Source organism: Arvicanthis niloticus, chromosome 25, assembly GCF_011762505.2.
Source record: "Arvicanthis niloticus isolate mArvNil1 chromosome 25, mArvNil1.pat.X, whole genome shotgun sequence".
Classification (NCBI taxonomy): Eukaryota; Metazoa; Chordata; class Mammalia; order Rodentia; family Muridae; genus Arvicanthis; species Arvicanthis niloticus.
The window spans coordinates 1,905,601-1,932,703 of record NC_133433.1 but is presented as its reverse complement, the minus strand read 5'-3'; the positions used below and the strand labels follow the sequence as shown (position 1 = coordinate 1,932,703).

The 27,103-nt window shown below is 43.7% G+C and overlaps 1 protein-coding gene across 1 annotated transcript in view; it reads left to right on the top strand.

Annotated features, from left to right (window-relative positions):
• Rragd (Ras related GTP binding D) overlaps positions 1 to 23,553 on the top strand; it is a 33,083-nt gene extending 9,530 nt beyond the window's left edge. The window contains exons 2-7 of the mRNA XM_076924018.1: positions 4,727 to 5,022; positions 10,599 to 10,798; positions 11,593 to 11,707; positions 12,631 to 12,773; positions 17,684 to 17,832; positions 20,554 to 23,553. Of these exons, the coding sequence (XP_076780133.1) occupies positions 4,727 to 5,022; positions 10,599 to 10,798; positions 11,593 to 11,707; positions 12,631 to 12,773; positions 17,684 to 17,832; positions 20,554 to 20,705 (1,055 nt within the window). The 3' untranslated portion in view covers positions 20,706 to 23,553. The remainder of the gene's footprint in view (positions 1 to 4,726; positions 5,023 to 10,598; positions 10,799 to 11,592; positions 11,708 to 12,630; positions 12,774 to 17,683; positions 17,833 to 20,553) is intronic.
• Positions 23,554 to 27,103: the final 3,550 nt, after the last annotated feature.

Sequence of the window (27,103 nt, the reverse complement as noted above, 5' to 3'; positions counted from 1 at the left end):
CTGAAGCATGTAGGTTCCAGCATCTTGTTCATGGCGAATGCTGGACCCAACACAAATGGCTCCCAGTTTTTCAGTTTTTTATCTGCACTGACAAGGCCAGTCAGCTGGATGACAAACACGGTCATAGGGGTCATAGGGAAGGTGAAAGAAGGCATGGCCATCATGGAAGCCACGGAGCATTTTGGGTCCAGGAATAAGACTAGCAAGAAGATGACCATCACTGAGAGTGGAGGGCTCAAATTCTTTCTGTAGCTCAGGAGAGTGCCCCCATCCAATCTGCTTGCAATAATAGCCACGTAACCTCTGCTGTCACTGAAGTTCTTTGGGTTCCATATTTGCATCATTCCCCTCCAAGTCTACCTGGGTTGCACAGTTAAGTTTATGATTATGAATAAAACCTAAGTAACTGAAGAAGGAAGAGGGGAGGGGTATGAGGATTGGGGGAGGGGGAGGATTTGTCTGCAGTACCCATTTGATGAGAAAGAAACTGGATCTTTAGCAATGGTAGACTAGTTTATTTTTCAATGGTGGCTCACAATGTGTGGTGGTTTGAATATGCTTGGCCTGGGAGTGGCACTATTAGGTGTAGCCTTGTTGGAGGAAGTGTGTCACTGTAGGGGGTGGCCTTTGAGACCCTTCTAGCTGCCTGGAATACAGTCTTCTCCTGGCTACCTTTGGAACAAGATCTAGAACTCTCAGCTCCTTCTCCAGCACCATGCCTGCCATGCTTCCTCATGATGATAGTGGACTGAACCTCTCTAAGCCAGCCCTAATTAAATGTTGTCCTTTATAAGAGTTGCCTTTCGTCATGGTGTCTCTTTACAACAATGGAATCCCTAACCAAGACACAATAATAAAGCATATTTATGTAAGCATGTTATGTCAGCATGTACATGTAAAGAGACCTGGGTTTCACTAAGGAGTGTTTACTCTATGCATAATTAATTCACTCTAATGTTTTCTGACTTTTTTCTTTTAAAAAGTGTATTGCTATGTAGTGCTATGGCTTGCTCTCTCTTTCTTTCTCTCTCCCTCCCTCCCCCCTCTCTGTCTCTCTCTCTTAAACAATGGCAATGTTTCCTATTATAAATTAGGAATACAGAATCTTGGTTAGAAGGCTGTATAGTTGACATGAAGCCACTTTGTAGAACATGGTAAGGAGATGGTTTGGTTTTACTGTGGTGGAGAATCTGTTGAGTTTACTATGAAATCCAGCCTTGTGATCTGAGGCAGGTTCCTTACCCAGATCTCTTGGGTACTTATCACTAGCCAGGGAAGATTTGTGGAAGTGGCAGGGTAGTCCCTGGCACACAGCGAGCATGTAGACATCCAATTAAAGTGATAAATGCATCATCACACAGGTCTCTAGAGGGACCCGCGCTGATGGTACCTTACTGACCTGGCTGCCGTTTCTCCAATCTACAGTTAGTGTCTGTGTTGGACTCTGGCAGGCAGGAGCATACACCCAGCTCCACATGTGCTGACAGCTGCATGTCCGTTTCACTTACTTTATCCTATACCTCTAAAGTCTACACAAAGGTCTCCTTTGCCGCCCCACCCCCAAAGGAGAGAGCTTCAATTGACAGACTCAGCTGAAGCCAAAACTACACTCGAATCTAGCAATATTAGCTTGTGAGAGAGACTTAACGACCTGTGGATATTCTTGTATATAATTCTTGTGATGTTTTGTGTTTTGTTTATTGAGAGAAGGGTTGTATTCAGAAAGAAAATGAGCAGTACAAGATACAGCTTAGCTGACAAATGTTTGCTGCCAGGCCTGATGATGTCCTTGGTTAGATCCCCTGCTCTTCCCCAGGCTGGCCCAGAGGTCCTGCACCATCTAACATGTGTTGTTTGGGAAGAAGCAGTAAGAGGGCTGAAGCCCGTTAGACTTCTCCTTAGAACTGCATTTTTAAGATAGCTCGTATTAAAGTGCAAGTTGCATCAGCAAGTACACATTTGATATGTTTTTGAAAGCACCACACAATATATATAGGATATATCCACCATATCCATTGCTTTACCCCCTTGGAGTCCCTTCCACTGCTACTTCCTGTTCCCAGGCAACCACTGAAGTGCTATTTGCCATTGTACATTAGTTTACATTGCTTCAGAATTCTATAAAAAAGATGGAACTGGAGTGATCTATGAGCAACTTCTGTCTTGCCTCCCTTTCTTCCTATGCTGATGAACCAGCTTGGAACTGTGTGCGTTCTAGACACATACTCAGCCCCTGTTTAATTCTCTGTATTGCCAGGACGTGCTACAATTTGCTTATCCATTCATTTACCTTTTGTTAGATATTTGAATTGTTCTCAGTTTTTGAGTATTATGATTAAAACTGGAATGAGCTGGGTATTGAACCAAGGGCCTCTCTAATGCAAGAACTATGAACCCAACCCCTTCTGCCTTTTCTTTTTCTGAGACAAGGCCTCATATTGTACAAACTGGCCTTGAGCCGCCCCCTCCTGAGCACGGGGCGTATAGGCACACCTGGCTGTGCTTGCCCTTTTGGGAGCTTCTTTGGTAGACAGTGGAACTGAGCAGTTCTCCAGATGCCACTGATGTTTATTTACAGCTTCCAGGGTTTTCTCTCTCCTTACCAGTCCTTGTGGGTGTCGAGTGCACCTTTCACCCTGTCTGCTCTGTCATTACAGTATTTTCGTATCCAGAATCCATGACACTTTCTTGGGTTGCTCACAGGCTGACACAGTCACTGTCTTCAGTTTCCGTCTCTGTAAGTTGGGGTTTGTTCAGATCCTTTAGAGGGCTTGTGTCTTCCATTTGTCCAGCCTGTATTCTCTGTAGTCGGCACTTTAGTCTGGGCATTTCTTCTTGCATGTTCAGCGTTTTGAGGAAATGTCTCCAAGGAAGACTGAGCCCTATTGTAGTAAGGATTACTACCCTCTGGTTCTCCCGACCAGCAGGCTCCTCCCCCTGCCTTTGTGGTGCTTAAGTTATCTCTTGTAACCAAGTTGTGTTCCAGGCTTGGCTTTCCACATGTGTGTATTTATTTGTCCAGCTACTATTTATAATGCACATTCCTTTTAGGGATTCAATTTGGGAAGGTGCACTGGAGCTGGAGGTAGAGGTGACTGAACTCCTGACCTAGGTGCTGGGAACTGAATCCTGGTCCTCTGCAAGAGCATCAAGTACATTTAACTTGTCTCTGCAGTGCCCATCTTTTTCACAATTTTGATGTGTAGTTTGTGCCTTTCCTTCCTCTATGGTTACAGCTAAGAAACAGACCACAGTTTCCATGACATGGATACCATGTCAAGGTCTCCTTGATGTTTACTTAGTTTTCTTTCTAAGAGCTTAGTTTTAGCTCCTTAGTTGAGGTGTTTGGTCCATTCTGAGTTAATGTGGTCTCAGGCAAGGGTCTTTGTATACGGAATACTGCCAGTTGGCCCAGCATCCTTGGCTGAATGAGGCTTCATGCGGTGTAGCGCAGGTTGGTCTAGACCTTGTGATTCTTCTGACTTAGCCTCCCGGGTTAAGAAATTCCCAGGAATTATAGGTGTATATCACCATACCTGTTTGAGTCTTTTTTTTTTTTTAAATAAATTTATTTATTTTATGTATATGAGTACATTGTAGTTCTCTTCAGACACACCAGAAGAGGGTACCAGATCTCAATACAGATGGTTGTGAGCCACCATGTGGTTGCTGGGAATTGAACTCAAGACCTCTGGAAGAGCAGTCAGTGCTCTTAACCACTGATCCATCTCTCCAGCCCCCCCTGTTTGAGTCTTAATTATTTTAGGTCCTAGATTTCATTTAACTACCATAACAGCCCTGAGAAATGTTTATTATCATTATCGATTACATTTTATGCCTTTTAAAAGCTGATTCTTTTTTAAATTTATTTTTTATTTTTTAAATTATGCATAGGCAATATATGTGTGACTGTGGGTTTATGCACATGACTTTGGTGACCCCAGAGTCCAGAAGAAAAGGTTGGATGCCCTGGAGCTGGTGCAGTGAAGCTACCTGACATGAGTGCTGGGAGCTAAACTTTAGGCCTCATGGAGCAGTCACTTGCTGGGCGTGGTGGTGGCTCATACCTTTTATTCCAGTGCTTGGGAGGCAGAGGCAGGCGGATCTCTGTGAGTTCAAGGCTAGCTTGGTCTCAATCTTTAAAGTGAGTTCCAGGGTAGCTAGAACTACACAGAAAAACCCTGTCTGGAAAAACAATAACAACAACAACAACAACAAAAATAGCCACTGAGCCATCTCTCCAGCCCCATTTAAATTTAATGTTAATAACTGTTTGTGCTTATCTTACCGGATGAAGAGGGTAGGCCTGCCTAAATCTCATGTGCTCTCTCACTATCCGAATAAGAAGCTTCTGGTCTGTGCCTGTGTTCTTCAGGCCCATGAGGACAGTAGCCAGTAGGTTACCAAGAGTGCCTCATTAGTGTATAGATACTCTGACTACTCTGAAGACTCGAGTTCTATTTCTATTTCAGGCAGTAGCTCCAGGAAGCCTCTGCTTTTTGTATTCCAGAGTCTGCTTGTGATGGTGGCCCATGCACCAGCATGTATGAAGGGGCTAGGGCAGTTTTCAGGGTTGTGATATTTCCCTGCTGTCCCTCCATGGTTGGTGGTACAGGTGGCACTGTTTGGAAGAATGGCATCTGAGTTATTGACCATCTGAGGTGGAAGAGAAACCCTGTTGTCCGCCATGAACAACTCACCTTATCCAGTTCTGGTGTTCTTCCAGTACTGGACTTCAGTGACCCCTTCAGCACTGAGGTGAAGCCCAGAATCCTGCTCATGGGTCTCAGGAGGAGCGGCAAGTCGTCCATACAGAAAGTTGTCTTCCACAAAATGTCCCCAAGCGAGACGCTGTTCCTGGAGAGCACCAACAGGATCTGCCGGGAGGATGTCTCCAACAGCTCCTTTGTCAACTTCCAGATTTGGGACTTCCCAGGGCAGATTGACTTTTTTGACCCTACATTTGACTATGAGATGATCTTCCGGGGCACAGGAGCACTGATCTTTGTCATCGACTCCCAGGTATGTAGAGTCTTGGTACTTCCCCATATCCATTTGCAGTGGGGTTTGTTTTTGTAAAATTGTGTGTGTTTGAGTGTGTGTGTACACATGGGTGTGTATGTCATATACATATGCAGGCATATGTAAGCATGTGTGCACCATAGTCCACATGTAGGGGTGTGTGTGAGGGGGTGGGACTGAGGGATCAGAGGATCAAGCTCAGGTTATCAGGCCTGAGCCAAGCACGTTTACCTGCTGAGTCATCCTGCTGGCCGGCTGGGGTGGTTTAGGTTTTTAAGCCTGTAGTAGGCTTTCCTATCAAACAGGATTTCTTAGAGCCCTCAGACTTTGCAGCAGAGAAAGGGCTCCTGCCTAGTCATAGTCCAAACACACTTAACCTCCCAGAAGATGTGTGGAATGACAGGTCCTCTGCAACAAAATTTACTTAGAAGGTTACATTTTATAATGCTTACGTTCTAGGTAGATACAATTCTAAGTGATTTTTTTTCTTCTGAGTCAAAGTATTACTTGATTTTGTTATGTGTATGGGTGTTGTGCCTATGTGTATATCTGTGAACAGCTTGTATATCTGGTGCCTGCAGAGGCCAGAAAAGGACATTGGATCTCCTTGAACTGGACAATTGTGAGCTGCCATGTTGGTGTTGGGAATTGAACCTGGGTCCTCTAAAAGAGCAATCAGTGCTTCTAACCACTGAGCCATTTCTTTAGCCCTCAAATCAATTATTAATAGTATATATTTATTTGATCACTATAACCATTTTATATATTTTATAGATGACTATTAAAATGTGAGGTAGGTATCTCCTAGGAAAATGGACAGTTCATGTTTTTTTTTTTTTTTTTTTTTTCCACAATTCACATCTGTGTTTGGATAACCAGCTCCACTTTTGTGTTTGCTCCCGTGGCGGTAAGTGCTGAGAAATGTGTAGATAGGTTGGGGATACAGGTTTTGTCATAGCATTTACTTCAGAATTTAAAATCCTCCCAAGGATTTCTGTCATGAGTTATTTTTAGTAGTTTATTAACAGATCTGTGTAAGTCCTTCAAGTTACTTATAAAGGAAATGAAGAAGGATCCCCTGACTGGTGAGGGGCCCTACCCCATTCTTCAGCCATTAGTTGATCTCACCATCTCCTCTGGTTGGGACCTTGCCCCTCTTTTCAGTGGAGGGGAAAAGAAGGAAGATCAGGCTGACATGCTGGGAGGGTGTGTAGGGTTCGGGCCTTAGAGGGCCCTGAGAGTCTGGTATAGGCTAGAGGTTTTCCCCAGCCTAAAGGAGGAAGCAGGTTCTCCAAAGAATGCCAAACCCAGTTTAGAGTTGGTTCAGAGATTTCCCAGAAATGAGTTGCTTCTGTAGTCCAGTCAGCCTTCCAGGGTATGTGCAAATACAGAAGTAACATCTTTAGCAAAGAATTGGCTACAGGAGGCTGGCTCTGAGAACAGGGCTCTCAGTGCATTAGGGATTCATTCTTCCTTCAGGGGAAGTCTGTAGAGGGAGCGAGCCATACCTGATGTGTGATGGGTTCACTCTCTGTCTAGGTCCACCCAAAGTTTGTGCCTGGACCCTTGGTGTGCTTGGGTCTGTTGGGAGCTTCCTGGTCCTCCCACATGTACTAACGAGTTTTCTGGCCTCCTGTTAGTTTGCCGGGACCGTCTTCCCCTAATGCCTCCCAGGGTATTTCTGCAGCTGTTTAAGTAACTGCCTGTGAGAAAGTGGATTCTAACCAGAGCCAAAGATCATTTCAAGATGATGGCTTAGTAAATACTCAGATACCATACTGTGCTCTGTAGCAGGTCCAGTGCAAACTGTTTAAGGTATTTATGATATGGCTGTAATTTAGCTCCAAATGGGTTTAGTTACTTCTTTTTACTTACTATTATTGTTTATTTTTAACCATGTGTACATGTGTGGGTCTGTGTATACAAGTACAGCTTCTTGCAGCAACCAGCTTCCCCTGGAAGCAGAGTTTTAGGTGGTTGTGAACTGCCCCACGTAGGTGCTAGGAACTAGACTCTGGTCGCAGGCAAGAGCAGCAGGTCTTCTTAAACACTGAGCCATCTCTCCAGTCCATACTTGCTTATTGTTAGATAGGCAATTTTATCTGATCATGAAGTAGGCTTTTCAGTTAGGTCAGTAAATGTGTGTGCTATTTTTTTTTTTTTTTTAAGTTTACTGCTGGTCACAGAAGTCTAATAATGCTTGAGAAAGAAAAATGAAGCTCCTGCTTCAGGCAGACTCAACATCTCAACACGTTACTCAGATCTCTGGATTATTGCTAGTCCTCTTCTGTTTTCCTTTGGGCACCTGCACTCTTGTGCGCGCGCACACACATAGACACACACGTAATTAAAAATAAGTAAATAAAACTAGCAGGGTAGTTCAGGGCACAGTATGCATACTTTCCCCAAAAGACTCTAGCAGGACCTTCTTTTTTCTTTCTCTCTTCCTTCCCTCCCTTTTTCCTTTTTCCCTACCTCTTCTTTCTTTGAGTCAGGGTCTTACACCGTTGCTCAGGCTGGACTCACAACACCCTTTCTACCTTAGCCTCTTAGGGAATGTTGAGATTGCAGGCATGAACATCTTGCTTTCCTTCCTCCCTGCCCTCTGGGGACAGGGTACACACAGTGTCACACATAAACTGGAAAGCCTGGTGCTGTAGGGTAGGGCAGAGCAGACAGGAAGGTCACTGGGGTTTGCTAGCTGTCAGCAGAGTTCCATACTTGATGAGAGACTCTTGTCACACAATCAGGTTAGTGTGATAAGAGCAAGAGCATGTACACACATGCATATTTATGTGTACATACACTCTACGTGCACGCGCATGCACACACACACACACACACACACACACACGCACACACACACACACATGCACCAGATTCACATATATATATCCTCATCCCTGTACTGACAGGTCATTGGACATCTTGGAATTTCCATCAACAGGTCTTAATATGTGACATGTGATGAGCCAACTATAAAGCAAAATTTCAGAATGGGTCTCCTAGGCATAACACTGAATGAAAAAGACATATATGCAACTTGATTCTTTTTTTTTTTTTTTTTTTTTTTTTTTTTGTTTTTTAGAGACAGGGTTTCTCTGTGTAGCCCTGGCTGTCCTGGAACTCACTCTGTAGACCAGGCTGGCCTCGAACTCAGAAATCCGCCTGCCTCTGCCTCCCAAGTGCTGGGATTAAAGGCGTGCGCCACCACCGCCGGGCCGTTTGTTTTTTTTTTTTTAAGATTTATTTATATGAATATAAATACACCGTAGCTGTCTTCAAACACCAGAAAAGGGCATCAGATTCCATTACAGGTGGTTGTGAGCCACCCTGTGGTTGCTGGGAATTGACTCAGGACCTCAGCTCTGGAAGAGCAGTCAGTGCTCAACCACTGACCCATCTCTACAGCCACATATTTTTTTTTTTTTAATACTTCTTTTTTCAGGGCACATGGCATGATGTTTCTGTGGAGGTCAGAGGTCAGCCTGAGGGTTGCTTTTCTTCTGCTGCCATATAGATCTTGTGGACTGAACTCAGGGCATCAGGCTTGATAGGATTACCACTCTGCCATCTTGCTAGCCTACAACTTGATATTTCTGTGATTTTTGTTTTTAAAACAAGCTTTGGAAAGTTTTAGTAAAAGAAACCTCTCTGGTTTACTTTTTCCTGGTCTGTTCTGCCAAGTGTCTAATATCAGAATCACCTGGGCCAATGATTGCCATGGTGCATGCTCTGTAGTATTTCCAGTGTGGTGTGCCTGTTTCAATGTTAATTACTCCTGCAGAGACGGATAGCAGCTTTGGCTAACATGGTGTAGTATTCTACTTCAGACTCCCTCAGAGCTGGCTGGCTGGTTGTTAGCAATGACCACCAATGTCCCTCTGCCCTGTCTGATCATCTTTAGAGTCTTCTTGTACCCCTGCATGTACATTCCACTGTATAGATAGAACAAGTTGGAGCCTAGAGTTGATTATCTCAGAGACCATCTTTGCTGGTACCATGTGTCTGCATTAGGTCAGGGATGGCCCCCAACCAAGAGCAACTCCAAGCTGACATTTCTCTTAAGATGTAAAACAATGTAAACGCTGTTTGGTTACATGTGTTGACTGCAGTGCAAGCAGATGAGTGGAATAGATACGTTCACATAGTCCTTAGGAGGAGGAGGAGGACAGAGAGGCTTTGGTATTGATCATTCAGCTCATTTCTCTTTTCTTTCTCTCTTTTTCCCTTCCTCCCTGCCTGCCTGCCTACCTACCTACCTGCCTACCTGCCTGCCTGCCTGCCTACCTGCCTACCTGCCTGCCTGCCTGCCTGCCTGCCTTTCTGTTCGTCTGTCCATCTGTCTTTCTTTCTTCCCCAGACAGTGGTTCTCTGTATAGCCTTGATGGTCCTGGATCTCACTCTGTAGACCAGGTTGGCCTCAGAGATATGTGCCTACCTCTGCCTCCCAAGAGCTAGAATTAAAAGTCATGTGCTACCACTGTCCAGAATTGATTTTTCTTATTTAAAAGATAGGAAAAAAGTGACATCAGGACTCAATCCCAGAACCCCATGAATAATAGTAGGCAAACGTTACCCCTGAGCTACATCGCCAACTCTGTTTGCTTAGAATTATTCATGTATGTGAGTATACTTTAGCTGTCTTCAGGCACATCAGAAGAGGGCCTCAGATTCCATTACAGAAGGTGTAAACCATCATGTGTTGCAGGGAATTGAACTCAGGACTTCTGGAAGTGCAGTCAGTGCTCTTAACTGTTGAGCCATCTCTCCAGCCCCATTTGTTTGTTTTGAGACAGAATCTCAAAGACTATCCTAAGCTGCGATATTCAAAACAATCCTCTGTCTCGGCCTCCCCACTGTTAGGATTACAGGTGTGAGCCACCATTCCTGACACTGATAGTTTGATTACTAAACACAGGTAGTATTGTGGTGTTTGAAACAATTGCTCCAGACTAGGAGTCTCAAACTCTCTGTACAGGGCCAGAAGTGGAGGCTCTGGGGACTGCACTGTGGGAATTCCCAAGGGAGATTCCACACGTCTGCAGTGTGGCACCGAGCAGCCCTGTAGAAGACATGCTTGTACAGACAGACAAGCATGATTGGGCTGACTTCCCATGTGGCTTAGTTAACAAAAGCCAGCAGAGGTTTGCTGACTTCCCTGGATTACTGCTAAACTCCTCTCTCACCCTCCTTCCCAGTCTTATTTCATCTCCATCTGTAGTCTTCTTCACGTGCTTGAGAGCCCTGGGAAGCCTGGAGGTATCCTGTCCCTTGGGGGACTTATGTATTGGTCCAACTCCAGCTCTTGTCTTTACAGCTATCAACAGCCTATAGTATGACTACCCAAGCCAGCTGTTTTCTTAGCTTCTGTGTTAACAAACTTAGGTTTGTATACTTTGAAGTCTGTGAAGCCAGAATTTTACTTTATTTATTTATTTATTTATTTATTTATTTTGTGGGGTGGTTGGCAGTTTGGGAAAAATATTTTTAGAGATTATAGCTATGTGTTTCGAGGTGCTGAGTGTGTATGGAAGGTTCTGGAAACAAAGCTGAAGGCATGAACTTTGTTCCAGGATGACTACATGGAAGCGCTGGCCAGGCTCCACCTCACAGTGACCAGGGCCTACAAGGTGAACACCGATATCAACTTTGAGGTGTTTATTCATAAAGTAGATGGTCTGTCAGATGATCACAAAATTGAAACCCAAAGAGACATTCACCAGAGGGCAAACGATGACCTTGCTGATGCTGGATTAGAAAAAATTCACCTGAGGTAAGAGCTCTCAGGATCCTGGTCCTAAGAGAGGTTGGAGCAAGTGGGTTTTGGTTTCAGTCACCCCAGGCTAGGTGTGAACTGGCTGGCACTGACAGCGTGGATGGCAGTTTACCTGTTTATCTGTTTCACGATGGGATAGGGTCAAAGATGTTTTGCACTTGCTAAATGCTAACTTTTGGTGAAAAGTAGTATTTTTTACTTTTGTATTCAACAAGCTGTCAAAGCTAAACTTCTCATCTCATATGAGAAACAATGAAACCCATGACTCTAACCCAGGATGCTGATTGGTGCTCAGTAGTACAGTTCTTGCTAATAGGATGGTATTTATAACCATGAACAGATGAGACTTAAAATTATTGGGATAGGAATTAATTGGGAGGAAAATTTCTCACATTTGTTTTGTGGGGTAGGATAGATAGTACATGTGTCATTGATTTTGAAAATTGGAAGATGAAAAAAATGAGGTGCTTCAATATCAATAATTTCAAAGCTATTGATTATTCAATAGAGGCACATGTAGAGATGATGACTAGAGACTCTTGTAGCATGGAAGGATGCTCAAATGGATAACAATGGCCCAACTCTGAAGCTTGCCAGGCAGTAAGGAATGACCCTAGTTATGGTACTAGGGATGGAGGAGGCTGCCTGTCTGGACAGACCTGGTTTTGAGCAAGGTCACTGTGGATTCTAGTGCTTGTGTGTTGGAGCTGTACAGAAAGATTACTGGTGCTGGTGAAAGAGCCTGAGACAACTCCTCAGGGAGCCTGGTGAAATGTTACCTTCTCTTTCAGCTTTTATCTGACAAGCATATATGATCACTCAATATTTGAAGCCTTTAGTAAAGTGGTTCAGAAACTGATCCCACAGCTCCCGACGCTGGAGAATCTGCTGAACATCTTTATCTCCGTAAGTAGATGGTTTGTCCCTGCCTGGCTCATTTGCAGAATTCAAGAGCAGCATGGCGAGAGTCAGAAGTTGTAATGCCTGCCCACATTTTGGGCCACTTTAGTATCTCTCTTGAAGATTACTCCTATGTAATGTTTTAGAGCCTTTAGGATTTAACTCTGAAAATGTCTGTTTCCTCAGTACACTTGGATTGCTTGTTCAAGTGGGAGGCATCAGTATTAATGAAGCCTCACCTTAGCTATGGAGCAAAAGCCCTGGTTTTGGGGCCAGCAGGTTGGCACAGCAGAGACACCTGGTGCCAAGTCTCACCATCAGAAATCAAACCACATGTTACAGGGAGAGAACCAACTCCTTCAAAGTTGTCTCCTGACCTCCACATGTTTGCTGTTGCAGACCTAACCACCCCAGCCACACACAAATAAATAAATGTACGAAGATGTCATTAAAACCCCTTGGTTCTGTCAGCGAGATCTGTGTTTGAATACCACAGGTTCAATACCGTGTCCATAGTGAGCCAGGGGTAAGGGAACACTGCCGGAGTAGTTTACCTCAGACAAATAACTTGGGCTAATGCTGCCTTCAGTTTCTTTTTCAAGTCCATCATAAAATTTATGACAGTAAGTTTAAAGTGCAGTAAAACTGGACAACTAGAATCCCTTGTAATTTTTGCTTATTTATATATTACATTGAGGATATCATTTACGTTTTTAAAAAGAGATTTATTTATTATGTATACAGTGGCCTGCCTGTATATATGCCTGCAGTCCAGAAGAGGGCACCAGATCTCATTATAGATGGTAGTGAGCCACCCTGTGGTTACTGGGAATTGAACTTAGGAACTCTGGAAGAACAGTCAGTGCTCTTAACCACTGAGCCATCTCCCCAGCCCAAGGCATGTCTTTTTTATTTTCTTCCCCTTTCAGAATTCTGGAATTGAGAAAGCATTTCTATTTGACGTGGTCAGTAAGATTTATATTGCAACCGACAGCACACCGGTGGACATGCAGACTTACGAGCTTGGCTGTGACATGATTGATGTGGTGATTGACATTTCTTGTATCTATGGGTAAGTAATGCATTCTTTTCTATTGTCATTGGAGCATTTGTTTTTAGACACTCTGATTACTCTTTCCTCTTTCCCATTCTTTTTTGTTTGTTTGGTTTTTTTTTTTTTGTTTTTTGTTTTTTTTTTTTTTTCTTCGAGACAGGGTTTCTCTGTGTAGCCCTGACTGTCCCGGAACTCACTCTGTAGACTAGGCTGGCCTCAGACTCAGAAATCCGCCTGCCTCTGCTTCCTAAGTGCTGGGATTAAAGGCATCCACCACTACTGCCCGGCTCTTTTTTTAGTAGATATTGTCTTTATTTATATTTCAAATGTTATCCCCTTTCCTGACTTCCCCCTCCCCTAAACCCTCTATCCCATCTCCCCTCCCTCTGCTTCTATGAGGGTATTCCCCCACCCACCCACTCCTGCCTCCCCACCCTCATTCCCCCACATCATGGCATCGAGCCTTCACAGGACCAAGGGTCTCTCCTCCCATTGATGCCCGACAATATGATGCTACATATGGGATCCCTCCACATGTACTCTGTGGTTGGTGGTTTAGTCCCTGGGAGCTCTTGGGGGTCTGGTTGTTGTTCTTCCTATGGGGTTGCAAACCCCTTCAGCTTCTTTAGTCTTTTCTCTAACTCCTCCACTGGGGTCCCCGTGCTCAGTCCAATGGTTGGTTGCGAGCATCTGCCTCTGTATTTGTCAGGCTCTGGCAGAGCCTCTCAGGAGACAGCTATATCAGGCTCCTATCAGCATGCATTTCTTGGCATTCACAGTAGTGTGTCTGCGTTTGGTGACTGTATGTGGGATGGATCCCCAGGTGGGGCAGTCAGGAGCACATTTAGAGACAAGTGTGGAGCAGAGACTGAAGGCAAGGCCTCCTTCCCATTCTTAAAGCTATATTCCTCCTGTCCTTCCCAGGGCTGGAGATATATCCCAGTTATGCTCAAAGTCCTGAGATCAGCACTGCAGAAAAAGGGAGAAGGGGGAGGGGAGGAAGACCACCTACCAGCTTTCCTTCTCATAGCTTCTGTGGAATTTTTGTATTTCACTTGACTTTTATACTTCTGTTTTAAGCAACTGAGATCTATAAATAGGCATTTAACATGCCAATAATAAAGGTACTTGTTGAAAATGCCTATTAATTGTGGTTAACACTTTTGTTCTGCCTATCATGTAGTCACCTGTTCCATGGACAGGAACTATATTATATACTTGTTTACAGATAAAGAAATGGACTTTCGAATGGAGACATTTCTCGGACATGCTTTTGCTGTCAGTAAGAAAAGGCTAGACTTTGAACCTTGGTCTAAATGATCCGGATCCTGGTGCTGGAAATTCTGTGCACAGTGTAGTCCAAGGGGTAAAAATAGATCCTGTTTGTTACAGAAAATACCTACTCAATATTTTTTAAGATTTAATGTTGATCATCTGGGTGGGCAGAGAATTATAAAACTGGGCAAATGACTTCTGCCAGTTTTTATATGTTACGGCCTTAACATTCAGAGAAACTAAAACTTTTAAATGCTTTAGATAATATTATCGAGTGGAGAAAGTTGTATTGCTAAACATAGAAGCACTCTGCATGCCTGCGAGGCTGTGGAGCGTGCTTGGACAGTCAGAGAGAGTGTCGCTAGCTGTGCTCACACCCTGTGTTTCACATACTTCTCTCTCTGTCACCCCACCTGACACTCTGCTCTGTCAGCCTCTAGGAGTTTCAAGATTAGCCATTTCTGTCTTCCACCATCTGAAAACTCTTTGCCCACCTAGTCAGCTGTTCTGTTAACACTCATGCGTGTGAAAACCCATGTGTTCACATAACATACCTCCTAGACGGTAAGAGTGAAAACACTGTTAGTAGGCTTATAATGTTCCTGCCCCGATAGATCCTAGATCAATTGTACATGCCATAATTTATTGTTGTCATCAGACATGGGCATCTAGCTTTACACATAGACCTTCCTCAGGAGTCCCACCCTGTGGCAGTCTGTTGTTTTTAAGTGGATGGTCTTGAGTGAGACTTGGGAGCTGAGGAAGTCTGGTTACAGACTATGGTATCTATACAGCGAACATCGCCATTTTTAATGGTATGCATGACATCATTATTATGCCATATGATAATTATGCATGAGTGGTGTGTTGTTTGGGTAAGTGATGTTTAACCAGAGTTACTTTTACCCACTAAAACAAACATGGAGAGAGAGGGAGCTGGCTCTGCCAGAGATAGTTTTTCTATGGTGGAATGCTAGTGTTTTGAGAACTCACAGGATTCAGGGAGAGCTACTGGTTAGCTTTATGTCAGCTTGACTCAACTGAGAAAATAACTCCATAAGATGGGCTTTTTTTGTGTGAGTTTTTGTTTTTGTTTGTTTTTTCTTTTTAGAGTCAGGGTTCTTCTGTTTAGCCCTGGCTGTCCTGTAGACCAGGCTAGACTCAAACTCATAGAGATTCTCCTGCCTCATCCTCCCAAGTACTGAGGATCAAAGGCATGCATGCTGCACCCCTGCCTAGCTGGGCATTTTCTTAATTAGTCTTTGATGTGAGAGGGCCCAGCCCTGTTTGAGTCCTTGTCCTGACTTCTTTTGATGGTGAACGGTGATATGGAAGTGCAAACTGAGTAAGCCCTTTTCTCCCCAAGTTGCTTTGGTTATGTGTTCGATCACAGCAGTAGTAACCCTGACTAAGACACTCAGCTTACTGAGTGAACACACTCAGCACGCTCAGCTTCACTTACTGAAGCAGCTGTGAGCCAGCTCAGTTAACCAGCAAGGTAGGAGTTAGGAGGTGGGTAGAGTAGAGACGAGGGCCTTGTAGGCAGCCCAGGAAGCAGGAAACGAGATCTCACTGCCCCGTTTCAGGTGATTAGCTTAGGTGTTGCAGGGCTCTCTCAGCTGTGGGTTCTGCAGAGCTAGCAGCATACACACTCACATGCACGTGTATACACAGTTGCACACGCACACACCCCTTGGTGTGTTTTCATTGCTTGTAGATGAGAAGGTGAGCTGTACAACCGTTTTTAGTTACAAAACCTCACAAATTTCTACTTGTAATTCTTTTGGTTCACCTGCCTGACCTATCTGAAGCCTGGGTTAGATCTAAACTAAAAACAAAAGCTGAGACGCCTCCATAGCCTTACTGTCTAGAGACAGCCACTGTTTGTGCTTTTAGAAACTTTTGTATTTTATGCTTTGTCGGCATGTATGTGTATGTAACCTGTGCATGCCTGGTACTCTCAGAGTTTAGAAGAGGTTTGTTGGGTCCCTTGGAACTGGAGTTTCTGATGGTTGTGAGCCCCCATGTGGGTGCTGGGAACGAAACCTCAGTCCTTAGAAAGAGTAAGTGTCCTGAACTGTCATCTCTCACTATTTACATTCCTGTAGACTGCATTTTTTTATTTCTGCTTGTAATTCTTACGGTAATGAGATCACTATCAATAATATTCTGTCCCCCCACCTCCAGCCCTTTTTATTAAGGGCTGCAAGATTAAAGCATCAGCTTTGTTTATCATAGCTAGATTTTAGAATCTGGCTTACCTCTGTCATTAACTTTGCTCAAGTTGTCATTGTTGTCCAGCTTACTTTTCTCCAGTGTCTGTCTGGCTTAGAGAATTTTTCCGGCAGCTAGTGTGTGCTGGTGAACTAAGTAAAGATGTAGAAGAAAAAGTATGGCCAGCTGCTTATCTATCACACAGTAATTTTTAGGTGAAATCATAAGGTGTAGTGTAATTCCAATTGAGTCAAATTTCTAGACCCTTATTCATGAATTTGGGCAATACACTAGAAAATGTACAGTTTCAGAGAAAGGGCAAAGACACTCTGTTTGTGAGGAACCAGTCACACCAAAGTCTTCAGTGGGTCTTGTTTTGGTCCCTGAGGCTGTGATGATAGCGATCGCCTGCATTTTCCTTGTTCTGTTGGCCTCTGCTGAACACGTCATTTCTGCTGAACATGGTCGGAAACTTGGAAGTGCTGACGGTAACAGAGGAGGAAACAGAAGAGGCCTCAGGTTACTCAGCCTCTTCAAGCTGACGTAGGAAACCTGTAGCTAGGCTCTGTCCCTGTAGGCCACACCCAAACATGCTGACTCTGCAGAAAATGAGTTCAAGGACATGAAGAACTCTGTGTCCTTCCGTGGGGATTCCCAACCACGTGGACACGCTTGCTCTTACGCGTATACATCTGTCATTGGTGTTTTGGCTGCGCTGATTGGACATGAGGTGTAGATCTCCTGAATCTCTGTATTTCCTGTGAACAAGAATGTCTTTCTGCAGGACTACAGTTTAGTCATCAAATACGACAAATTCAGCATGTCTGGCATACTGTTATCTAGTGTATACCATACTCAAGCTGTACCAGTAGTCCTGTGGTGTGACTTTATTTGTGGAGCTGGGAGATGGATCCTAGGACCTCCTTTTTTCCTGTCTGAGACAGAGTTTCTCTGTATAGACCAGACTGGCCTCAAACTCAAGAGATCTGCCTCCCTCTAGCTGAGATTAAAGGTGTGTGTCACTTCTGCCTCTTAGTTCTGTTTTCTTGAGGTTTTTCCTCTGGCCCAAGACAAGCCCAGCATTTGCCTCTCCTGTCTGTCTGGACTCCTTGGAAGTCTTTTTGACCTTGCTTTTGGCAGCTTCACTGTCGTAAACAATGTACCTTTGGAGGGGTGAGAACTCTCCTCCACCTACACTTGTATTCCTCAGGCACCTAGAGTGTGGCCTGGTTGCCATAGTAACCACTCACTGTGCCAGTAAGAGACTGACAGAGTCACCTCTGTGTCTGTGCCCAAAGGCACGTGCCTTATTAGGCATTTGATGTGAGTGCATATGTCTTATTAGGGTGATTCTTTTCTATGTGTTGGGGGTAGGGGCAGTTGTCTGTCTCCAGGTTGTCTTGAAGGTCAGATACATTTTGGTTTTTGTCTCCACTTAGTCTCAAAGAAGATGGAGCAGGCACCCCGTATGACAAGGACTCAACAGCCATTATAAAACTGAACAACACAACAGTTCTTTATTTAAAAGAGGTCACAAAGTTCTTGGCACTCGTTTGCTTTGTCAGAGAGGAAAGCTTTGAAAGAAAAGGTAAGTTTTGATGTGATTTAAAAGAATGGCCTCAATCCAGACTGCCTCTGTTGCCCGTTGAATGTGTGTGTAGACAGCGGATGTCCTTGAAGCCCCAACTGTAGTTATGTGGCCCTTGATTGGCAGGCCTGAGGCATGCCCTGCATGAGTGGGTATCTGGACCTGTCTATCCCCTAGGTGTGCAGCCATGATTGGGGTGAGGTGGCAGGAGAACCAGAATCTTCCCTGTTACCAGACTGTTGCAGCAGGAAAGGATTTCTTAGCCTGTGCTGCCGGTTGAGGCCTGTGCCTGGGTCGCACAGAAGCCGTGTGACCATTGCTCTCCTGACCAAGGAAGCACTAGAAGTGGATGGCATTTGGCTTCTGCTTAGTATTCACATACTTCCTGGAATAGCAGGGATGGTGCCGTGACCCACATGGTGAAGGAGTGACTGACACTTAATGATACCATCATCAAATCAGTTGATGATGGGTGTGAGTGTATGTTTTAAGCAGAAGCAATTGGCTGATTCTTTTCCTTTATTTTGTGGATGATGCTCGTGTGGCTAGGGCTGGGTACTTGTAGCCAGGGCATAGTTTATTACTGCTATCAGGTCTGGGGTGGTGCGGGGCCTTTAAGAACCTTTAAAAGTATTCTCTTTCATCCATTTCCATCTTCTGGAATGAATAACAGATTTTCTATTAGATGATGGGCTTCCTCTGGGAAGACATAGGGAAAACAGCAGGACTGGGCCGTACACAGTGGTGGAAGCTTATCTCGTATGCATGATGCTGTAGGTTCAATCCCCAGTACTGAGCCTTCCCTGTCATCAAAGGAAGGTAGGCAGGGCTGTATTTTGTCTTACTCTCATTATATAGATGATTTTACTCAGTCCTGAAAAGTATAAGTGCCTTTGTTTAGAAGCTGACAGCACCGTTTCTGTCGGTAAAGATGGCTAGCTAGCTGGGGAGGTGGTCCTCCCCAGGGGAGAGCACACCCATTTGTTGTCCAGTGCCAAACAGTCAGCCCTGGAAACGTACATACAGGTAACATTATATGGACTGAGCAGGCTGTGTTTAGGAACATACAAGTGTATGCATATATGCATGGAATAACAATCAGTGAAGAAAAGAGGCCATGGATTTGAAGCAGACTCTACAGATGGCTACTGAGCTCCACTCTGTGTAGAGCTCAGTGTGTGTGCAGACACGTTCATATTATTAGTCTCTCCCCACATTTCTTGTTGATCGCTATTTCCTGAGGATTTTGGAAGCTAAGGAGAACAGGGACACACAGATGTATAACCTCAGCTGGCAGAAGAACCTAAAGTTTAGGAACACTGGAGCTAGGCTAGAGAACTTGTTTATTTTGAACCAATTTTACAATCAACTGGAAGAAAGTTGCTAAAGCAGTAAATAATCTTCAAGTGTTCACCCATCTCCCCTTTGACATTTGGTGTGGGGTCTTGTAAGCTCTGAGGTGGAAATGAGCTTGTGCTCACCTCAGAATCCCCCATAGAAATGACACCGTGCCCTCCGAGCTCAGACACAGAATGCTGTCTGTCTGTTTCCAAGGGGAGCTAGCCTTGCTCTGTTAAAAAGTACTGCCAGGTTTTCCACTACAACGTTTCTAAAATTAAATGCTCGCACAAATCTGGCTGCTTCTTTGACCTTTAGCATTAATTTTAACATCTGACTGTGTGGAACTAAGTTTAAGTAGAAATTGATCATGTAGCTCTTAGGTAAGTTATTCCTGAGACACGCTCTTGGATGACAGGTTTTGTAGAGTATAGTAAATGAACTAGTTGTTGAGTTTAATTTGGTGCTACGATTAAGAAATGTAGGGGAATGGGCACATTAAAGTTTCATCTTGCTGGGCAGTGGTGGCGCACGCTTTTAATCCCAGCACTTGGGAGGCAGAGGCAGGCGGATTTCTGAGTTCGAGGCCAGTCTGGTCTACAGAGTGAGTTCCAGGACAGCCAGAGCTACACAGAGAAACCCTGTCTCGAAAAACCAAAACAAAATAAAGTTTCATCTCCTGTTTTCATTGTTTTGTTTTAAGACAGTGTTTCTCTGGCTAGCCTTAGCTGTCCTGGAACTCATTCTGTATACCAGGCTGACCTCAGCCTACCTCAGCCTCCCCAGTGCTGGGATTAAAGGCATATGCCACCAGTGCCTAATCCCTCATCTCATGTTTAATGTGTGTGCAGGTGTCTTTCTCTGCTGTTTTTCTACCTTATTTAATTATTTTTGAGGTAGGGTCTTACTACGTTGCTGTGGCTGGCCTTGAACTTGTGTATAGATAGAGTCTGGGGAATTTATGTTTTCAGACTTATGAAGCCAACCCTTTTTTTGGGTGTGGATGTGTGTGTCAAGATGGAATTTAGATCATCAGACTTACATAGCAACCACACCAGCTGAGCCATCTTGACAGCTCTTGATTTTTGTTAAATTACCATTAGCCTTTAATCTGAATAATTAAGTGCAGTTCAGTTTTTTTTTTTTTTTTTTTTTTTTTTTTTTTTTGGTCTTTTTGAGCCATAGACACCTTAGGAAATACTCTGGAAGCTTCTGGAACACTCTGCAGGGAACACCTACCCCACATGACTGACTACCTGTAGTTCCTGCAGCCTGGGCCTGTTAGGTACTCGCTGGTCCTCTGCTGCCCTCTACTGGTGGTGCATGCCGTGAACAGCAGCGATTGTATCTAGTGTTACTTAGAGTGTTTGTCTCCCCCTGCAGGACTTATTGACTATAATTTCCACTGCTTCCGGAAGGCCATCCATGAAGTCTTTGAGGTGAGAATGAAGATGGTGAAATCTCGAAAGGCCCAGAGTCGGCTGCCCAAGAAGACAGGAGCTACTCCCAATGGGACCCCTAGAGTGCTGCTGTAGGGGAGCCTTTAGGAGCCTGAGTTCAGACCTCCGTGAGGAGGCTGGTAAACTATACTGCACTATAGGAGGGCTGGGACCCTGACTCAGATGTGTTAAGGAAAAAAAAAAAGTACTCTTTTTAAAATAAAATAAGCACTTTGAAGCAAAAACCTGTACAATAACAGTGAGATCCACTGTACGGTCACTACATAAATGTAAACTTATGTTGATAGAAAACCCCCTTGTGAGAACTGCCAGGAACTGTACATATTTTGCATTTTTTTCATGTTTTTTTTTTTTTCTCATTGAGGTGAACTTTGATAAGATGACTTTTCTAAACTCTTTTCCTGTACTTGGTGACAAGGACACACATACTGTAGTCCATATGGCAATTGGAAATTAATCCAATATATTGCTAAAGACTTTTTGTAAAGTTGGGACTCTTGGCTGCCAGTTGTCGAAGGGGAAATCATTTTCCAGTGGAGCAGCAACAGGTCAGGGCTGGAAAGCTCCAGGCAAGAGCAACAAGAACTTCTCTATAAGAAGTGAAAACGGGAATTTTGTAGCTGGACAGTGGTGGTGCATGCCTTTAATCCAAGCAGATGGATCTCTGTGAGTTTTCGGTCAGCCTGGTCTATATACTGAATACCAGGACAGACAGGGGTACACAGAGAAACCCTGTCTCAAAACCAACCAACTAACCAAAAACAAACAAACAAACAAACAAAAAACAAAAACCACAAAACCAAACCAAACCAAAACAGGAATTTTGCAGAAAAATATTAGTACCAAGCTTACCTACACGTTTGTATTCCTATGGTTATGCCTTCCGACTTGCTCAGTCTTTATGAAATTTTTTACCTCAACACACACCTTTGTAGTAGTCACCTTATGCAGATGGGTGATTTCTTTTTGGTGCATTATTCTAATGAACCTTTGGGACCAGATTTCTAAGACGATGCCGATCAGTGTAGAGAACTATGAATGTTGTTTGAGGAGGTGGGGACAGATAGCGTTGATTTGTTGGGAAAAACTGTAGAGACACTACTGTACCTGCTGAAGGGGCTAAAATAACCGGCCAGGAGGGTTTCCGGATGTGGTCAGAGGCTGCTCAGACTAAAGATGCATGTGTACTTGCATGTGTTCGGCTCCTGCGAATGATGTGTTGGTGCCTTGTGTTTAAAGTCCTTGTTCAGGACCAGTTTTTAATGTTCCATGACCACAGGAGTGGAGCAGAACTTTCATCTTCACTGAGTTTAGTCCATGGTAGCTCCATTTGTTACCTGACTCACTCTTTCATCTGTGACAACACGCCTCAGATCCTCTTCCTGTCTCTACCAAGATCAGCATGTCACCAGCTTGCTCTGCAAGACAGAGGACAGGAAAGCCTATGGCTGGTAGGTAAAAGGTAGTTTGAAGAGGTGTGTCAGCTGTGTGTGTGTTTATTTTTAGATCGGTAGGGAACGGAGAGTCCTAAATCTAGCCCTATTTCAAACCATTCCAAGGGTTCCATGCACTGTCAGGTGTGCATGGCATTAGAAAAGTTCTTTTTAAAGCAGAGTCAGCCAGGGATGTAGAAGCTGGCTCTAGCTTTGTGTCTAAAGCAGCTTGTCCCAGCAGCTCACTTCTTTTAAGTGTCTTCTTCCCTTCTTCTTGCTTCCCTTTTCCCAAATTCTTTATTGCTCGAGACAGTGTGTCTCTACGTAGCACTGGCTGTCCTGGAACTCACTATGTAGACCAGACTGTCCTTGAACTCAGAGATCCACCTGCCTCTGCTTCCCCCAGTGATCGAAGGTGAACACCACCATGTCTGGCCAGGTCTTAGACATTTGAAACTAGTAGCTGAAACTGGAGACAGATGATTGAATTGTAAGATCTGTGCCTCCCAGTAGTCTGTGATTATTAAGGAGATTCTAGTACTCATGGTACCATGGCTCCTTCCTTATGATTTCTGTGAAGAGACTTGAATGAGATGGTAGGAGCCTGGAGTTTTCCTTAATTTTCAGGGCTATTCCCTGATGGCCTCTGTCAACAGGCTAGATGGAGGTTGGCTGCTTTTAAGAGTCTTAACACCCCCTACCCCACCCCTGCGCCCCCACAAAGACACCAGAGAGTGAGAAGCACAGTTTGCTTTTTTTGAGAGAGAGGTCTGAGGAAACCCAGACTGGCCTCAGACTTGGCAAGTAGCCAAGGATGCTCTCCAGTTTCTGGTCCTTCGGCCTCCACTTTCCCTAAGTGCTGGCATTATAGGAATGCACCACCACGCTTGGCTTGAACCAGTGCTGAGAATTGAACCCAGAGCTTTGTGCATGTGAGAGCAAGCACTCTATCAAGCTAGTATACCCAGCTCGCTTTCTTAATAGCTTTTTTTTTTTTTTTTTTTTTTTTTTTTTTTTTTTTTTTTTAAAACAAAGGATTTCTCTTTGAATAGACAAAGAATTGAGTTTTTAATAAGACTTTAGTTTCAAGATAAGACACTTGCCTGTCTGGTAAACTACATAAAATTAGCATGTCTAAGTTGTGCTTCCATTCTGAAGCTGGTTATAGAATGGTTTTTTTTGTTGAAATGTGCCTTAAAAGCCTATCACCTTAAGAGCATGTGATTCTCTGAGGATAGGCAGGAGCAGTCCTGTGACTTGGGGCCCACGTTCCTAATCATAAACTCTAGTCACAACCCTGATTACTGCCTCGAGCCTGGTGTGACAATGACCTCCTGAAGCTGTCTGAATGGTGAAGTCTCTGTCTGTGACTAGATTGCAACATATCTTCATATTTGTTTTGTATTTAATCTTAGATTTGGGAGTTAGCTTCATGCACTGTAGATCTGTGTTTATGCTTAAACGTCATGACTATAAACAGAAAAGTTAAACTCCTGGCTACGGTGGCTTCAGTAGAACATGTTTGTTTGGTTTTAGGACTTGAGAACTTGAGCAGGCTTTTGCTCTTTGAGTCAAGTACAACTTCTGTGTAAGAGTTGTGCTGACATCCTGTCTTTGGTTAACTGTAATGATGGAGGTTACTGTGAATGACCTGCACGGAGTGCTTTTGAAGGAGTAGAAGTAAAAGCCGATTAATAGATACCCATTGTTATTTTGTGAACATGATATATGTTGGGTCCTTAAATAGAAAATGACTAAAAATCACAGCAGTACTATTTATGTATGGGTTATATGCCAACTGTGTCTGAGACAATTCATCAGATCAGTGGAGCTGTCATGATTACAGTACAGTAAGCACTCAGCAGACACAGGCTGGGTGTAGTTTGTAGTCAAGCACACTGTTTTACTGTTGAGAGGACATGGTTTGTAACACGGTCTTCAGGGATGTTAACTGCCAACTTGAAAGCATGTTTGTGTGCCCATGGCTTGATGTACCCAGAGCTTAGTTTTCTGGGAGCAGAATGGTCTCTTGTTGAAATTTAAAATGATGTTTACTATATACATATGTACATATCACTGTTTTATTGGTTATGTTAGGTCCATTTAATAAAAAGAGAAGTTAAAAAAAAAACCCTTTTGATGTGGGGTCTCTTAATGTCACTCCAGCTGATCTTGGATTTCTGAGGTCAACAAATCTTCCTGCCTCAGCTTCTCTGCAGCTGGGCCACATGTTGGTACAACCACCCTTGACGGTTTAGCCAAATCTCTCTCCATTACTCAGTTCTAATTTTATGAAAATGAAGATAAATAATTATGTAAACAGAACTTACACTTTTTTTTTTTTTTTTTTTTTTGAGATATGGTCTCAGTATATAGTACTGGTTGGCCTTGGAGCTGTATAGTCCAGGCTGTCCTCAAACTCAAGAGACCTGCTTACCTCTGCCTTCTGAGTTGTAGAACTAAACCATGCCCAGTTTTATTTTTATTTTTATTTTTTTTAAACCCCACTTGCCTTTAGCATCCGTCAGATTTAGGACTTCCCACATATATTTGGCAAGTGTGTCAGCTCTTTTAAGCCTTTAGTACACAAAGCAGGTGGTGATTCTGGACTTGGCCCTTTATTTAATAAAGGAGTCATTCTGCTCCTCCAACCCCATAAAGCAGTGCAGTGAAGTGGCTCATCTGGAGAGATTAACCTTGTATAAGGCCCCCAGGAAGGGAGGACCTCACCCAAGCCTCAGGAATTCTCGGCCACCCATTAACTTGCAAGACACCGAACTTGATGCAATCAGCAAGAGGTATATTTCAATCAGTATACTGAGGTCAAGACCTATGACCCATGCAGGGGCAGTGGGGTCTGACCCCGGGGCTTTGGAGACAGAATTTAAAGCCAAAAACCACAACTGGGGGGTGGGGGGACCACAACCCAGGGGGAGTGAAGAAGGGTTATTGGAGAGTACCTGTGGAAAGTCCCAGCCCATTATTCAGTTTGTGACAGGGTCCAAGGAACAGTCATGGGGAACATTTTGTATAGACTATTCTCTAAGAGCCTATTGGTAACCAACCATCTATCTTGTGGTCAGCCAAGTTCCTGAAACACAGAGCTCATGACCAAGCTGACCCACACTCTTGGTTCTGCTCTGCCTGCTAGGAGTTTTTGGAAATTTTTAACCTTTTCACTTGCATGTCTGTCCATCTAGTGAGAAAGGGACTTAGACTAACCCACAAAGTACTGCCTGATTCATTGTCTAGGCCCTAAGCATCACCTAGGATGTTTAATACTACAGATTCCCATCCCTAACTCATGCTTCCTGAATCAAAATCTGGGAAGTCATTTAGGGATCTATATTTTAAATACACTTGAGAGACCTTGGTTCCCTGAGTTAGGGTGACCTAACTCAGCCAACAGGTTGTCCAGCGTAGGAGTGAGAATTAAAAAGAAAAAAGACAATTAGACAACATTGCAGCATGACTCAAGCCAATTCTGAGACTGAAGGCAACTTTATTTTTTCCCAATTTGCTTTTATACCATTTTAATTACATTCAACTATTTAGGTCAGTTCTAGGTTGAACTAGCAATACAATAAATGCAAACAGTCAAGGGACAAGCAAGGCAATAAGCAAAGTCCCGTGATCACTCCTATGATCCCTGTTTCTAAGGGCTTATCAGGATGATCAAAATATTTGAGTCAACTTCTCTGTCCTAGCCCACAGTCATATTCAATGCCGGAGGCCTACTTCTTTGTTCTAGCCTAAGATTTAGATTCCTGCCTGTAATTACTTCCTTGTCATGGCCCAATGTCAGAGTCCTGCCTAAAGCCCATTTCCTTGTCCAATGTCAGATTCTTGCCAAGCAGCCCCAAAAGCTCTCCACACTAGGGATGGGAGATTGTTTTGCATAAGGAGTATAATCACCCAGGGAAGCATTCTTGAGTCTTCTATATAGTATATGCACACGCACATACATATATTCATGTGTGTAAACATATACATACACACACATGTTGTCTTTCTACTTGATTGAGATTTGAAAAAGTATTATTTAACTCAAGTTCTCCAATGCTCTCTTCTGGCCTCCATTGGCATTGCATGCATGTGGTGCATGTACGTACGTGTAGAGATCTCAAAAACAAAACCAAAAAACTATATTTAAAGTACCATTTAATATACACAGTTAAACATGTAAGTGATATAAAAGTCCATTTGAATGATCAACTTATATTTTTAGATCTTTGCATTTATATAACAAATTACATGTTTAAATAAATTTCCTCTTCCTCACACAACCCCATTAAACTCTTCAATGTACCTAGTGACTTCACCATCAGAACATTTTGAATGACCTAACAGTTTCTTGGTGGGTAAGATGGAACACACTTTAAATTAAGTAGGTAGGTTAGTGTTGGTGGAAAATTGGAAGACCAACTTGCTTGTTTGAGACAGGCAGTCTAGAGTTTGTGTTCTCCCTTCAGCCAGAATGCTGGAATGATGGGTGTGTCACCATGCTTGACTTGGGATCCGGTTCTCTCTTGTTTTTCTCCTAATGCCAGAATCTACCCCAGGGCGCTGCTACGATAGCTAGGCAAGTGTCCCATCACATGACCCTCAGCCCAGGAAACTATTTTCTATTTTCTCCAACATCCGAGTGATCTTCGCAAATAAGTTCTACTTTTTAACTCAACGATTACTCAAGAGCTTTCTAAAGATGCCCGCCATTGTGTGATTCACAAGGCTACACCCTCAGCAATGAGTAGTCAGCCATCTTTGCTGCTCTGCACCCATTGGCTGAGGCGGGTGACTTTTATAACAGAACATTCCTACCATTTCAGGACTTTAGAAACATCTTGTTTCCCTCGATAGTATTTTTATTCAAAAACAACAGATTGAAAGACCAAAAGTTCTACTTCCTCGTTCACATATGGCATGAGCTGTTTACAACCATCTCCACCTGAAGTCTACCTCAAGCATCTGGGGAAGTAAAATCGGTGCCAGTGTTTCCTCACAGGGTACCAGAGGGCAGATGGATTGTGACACCTCTGG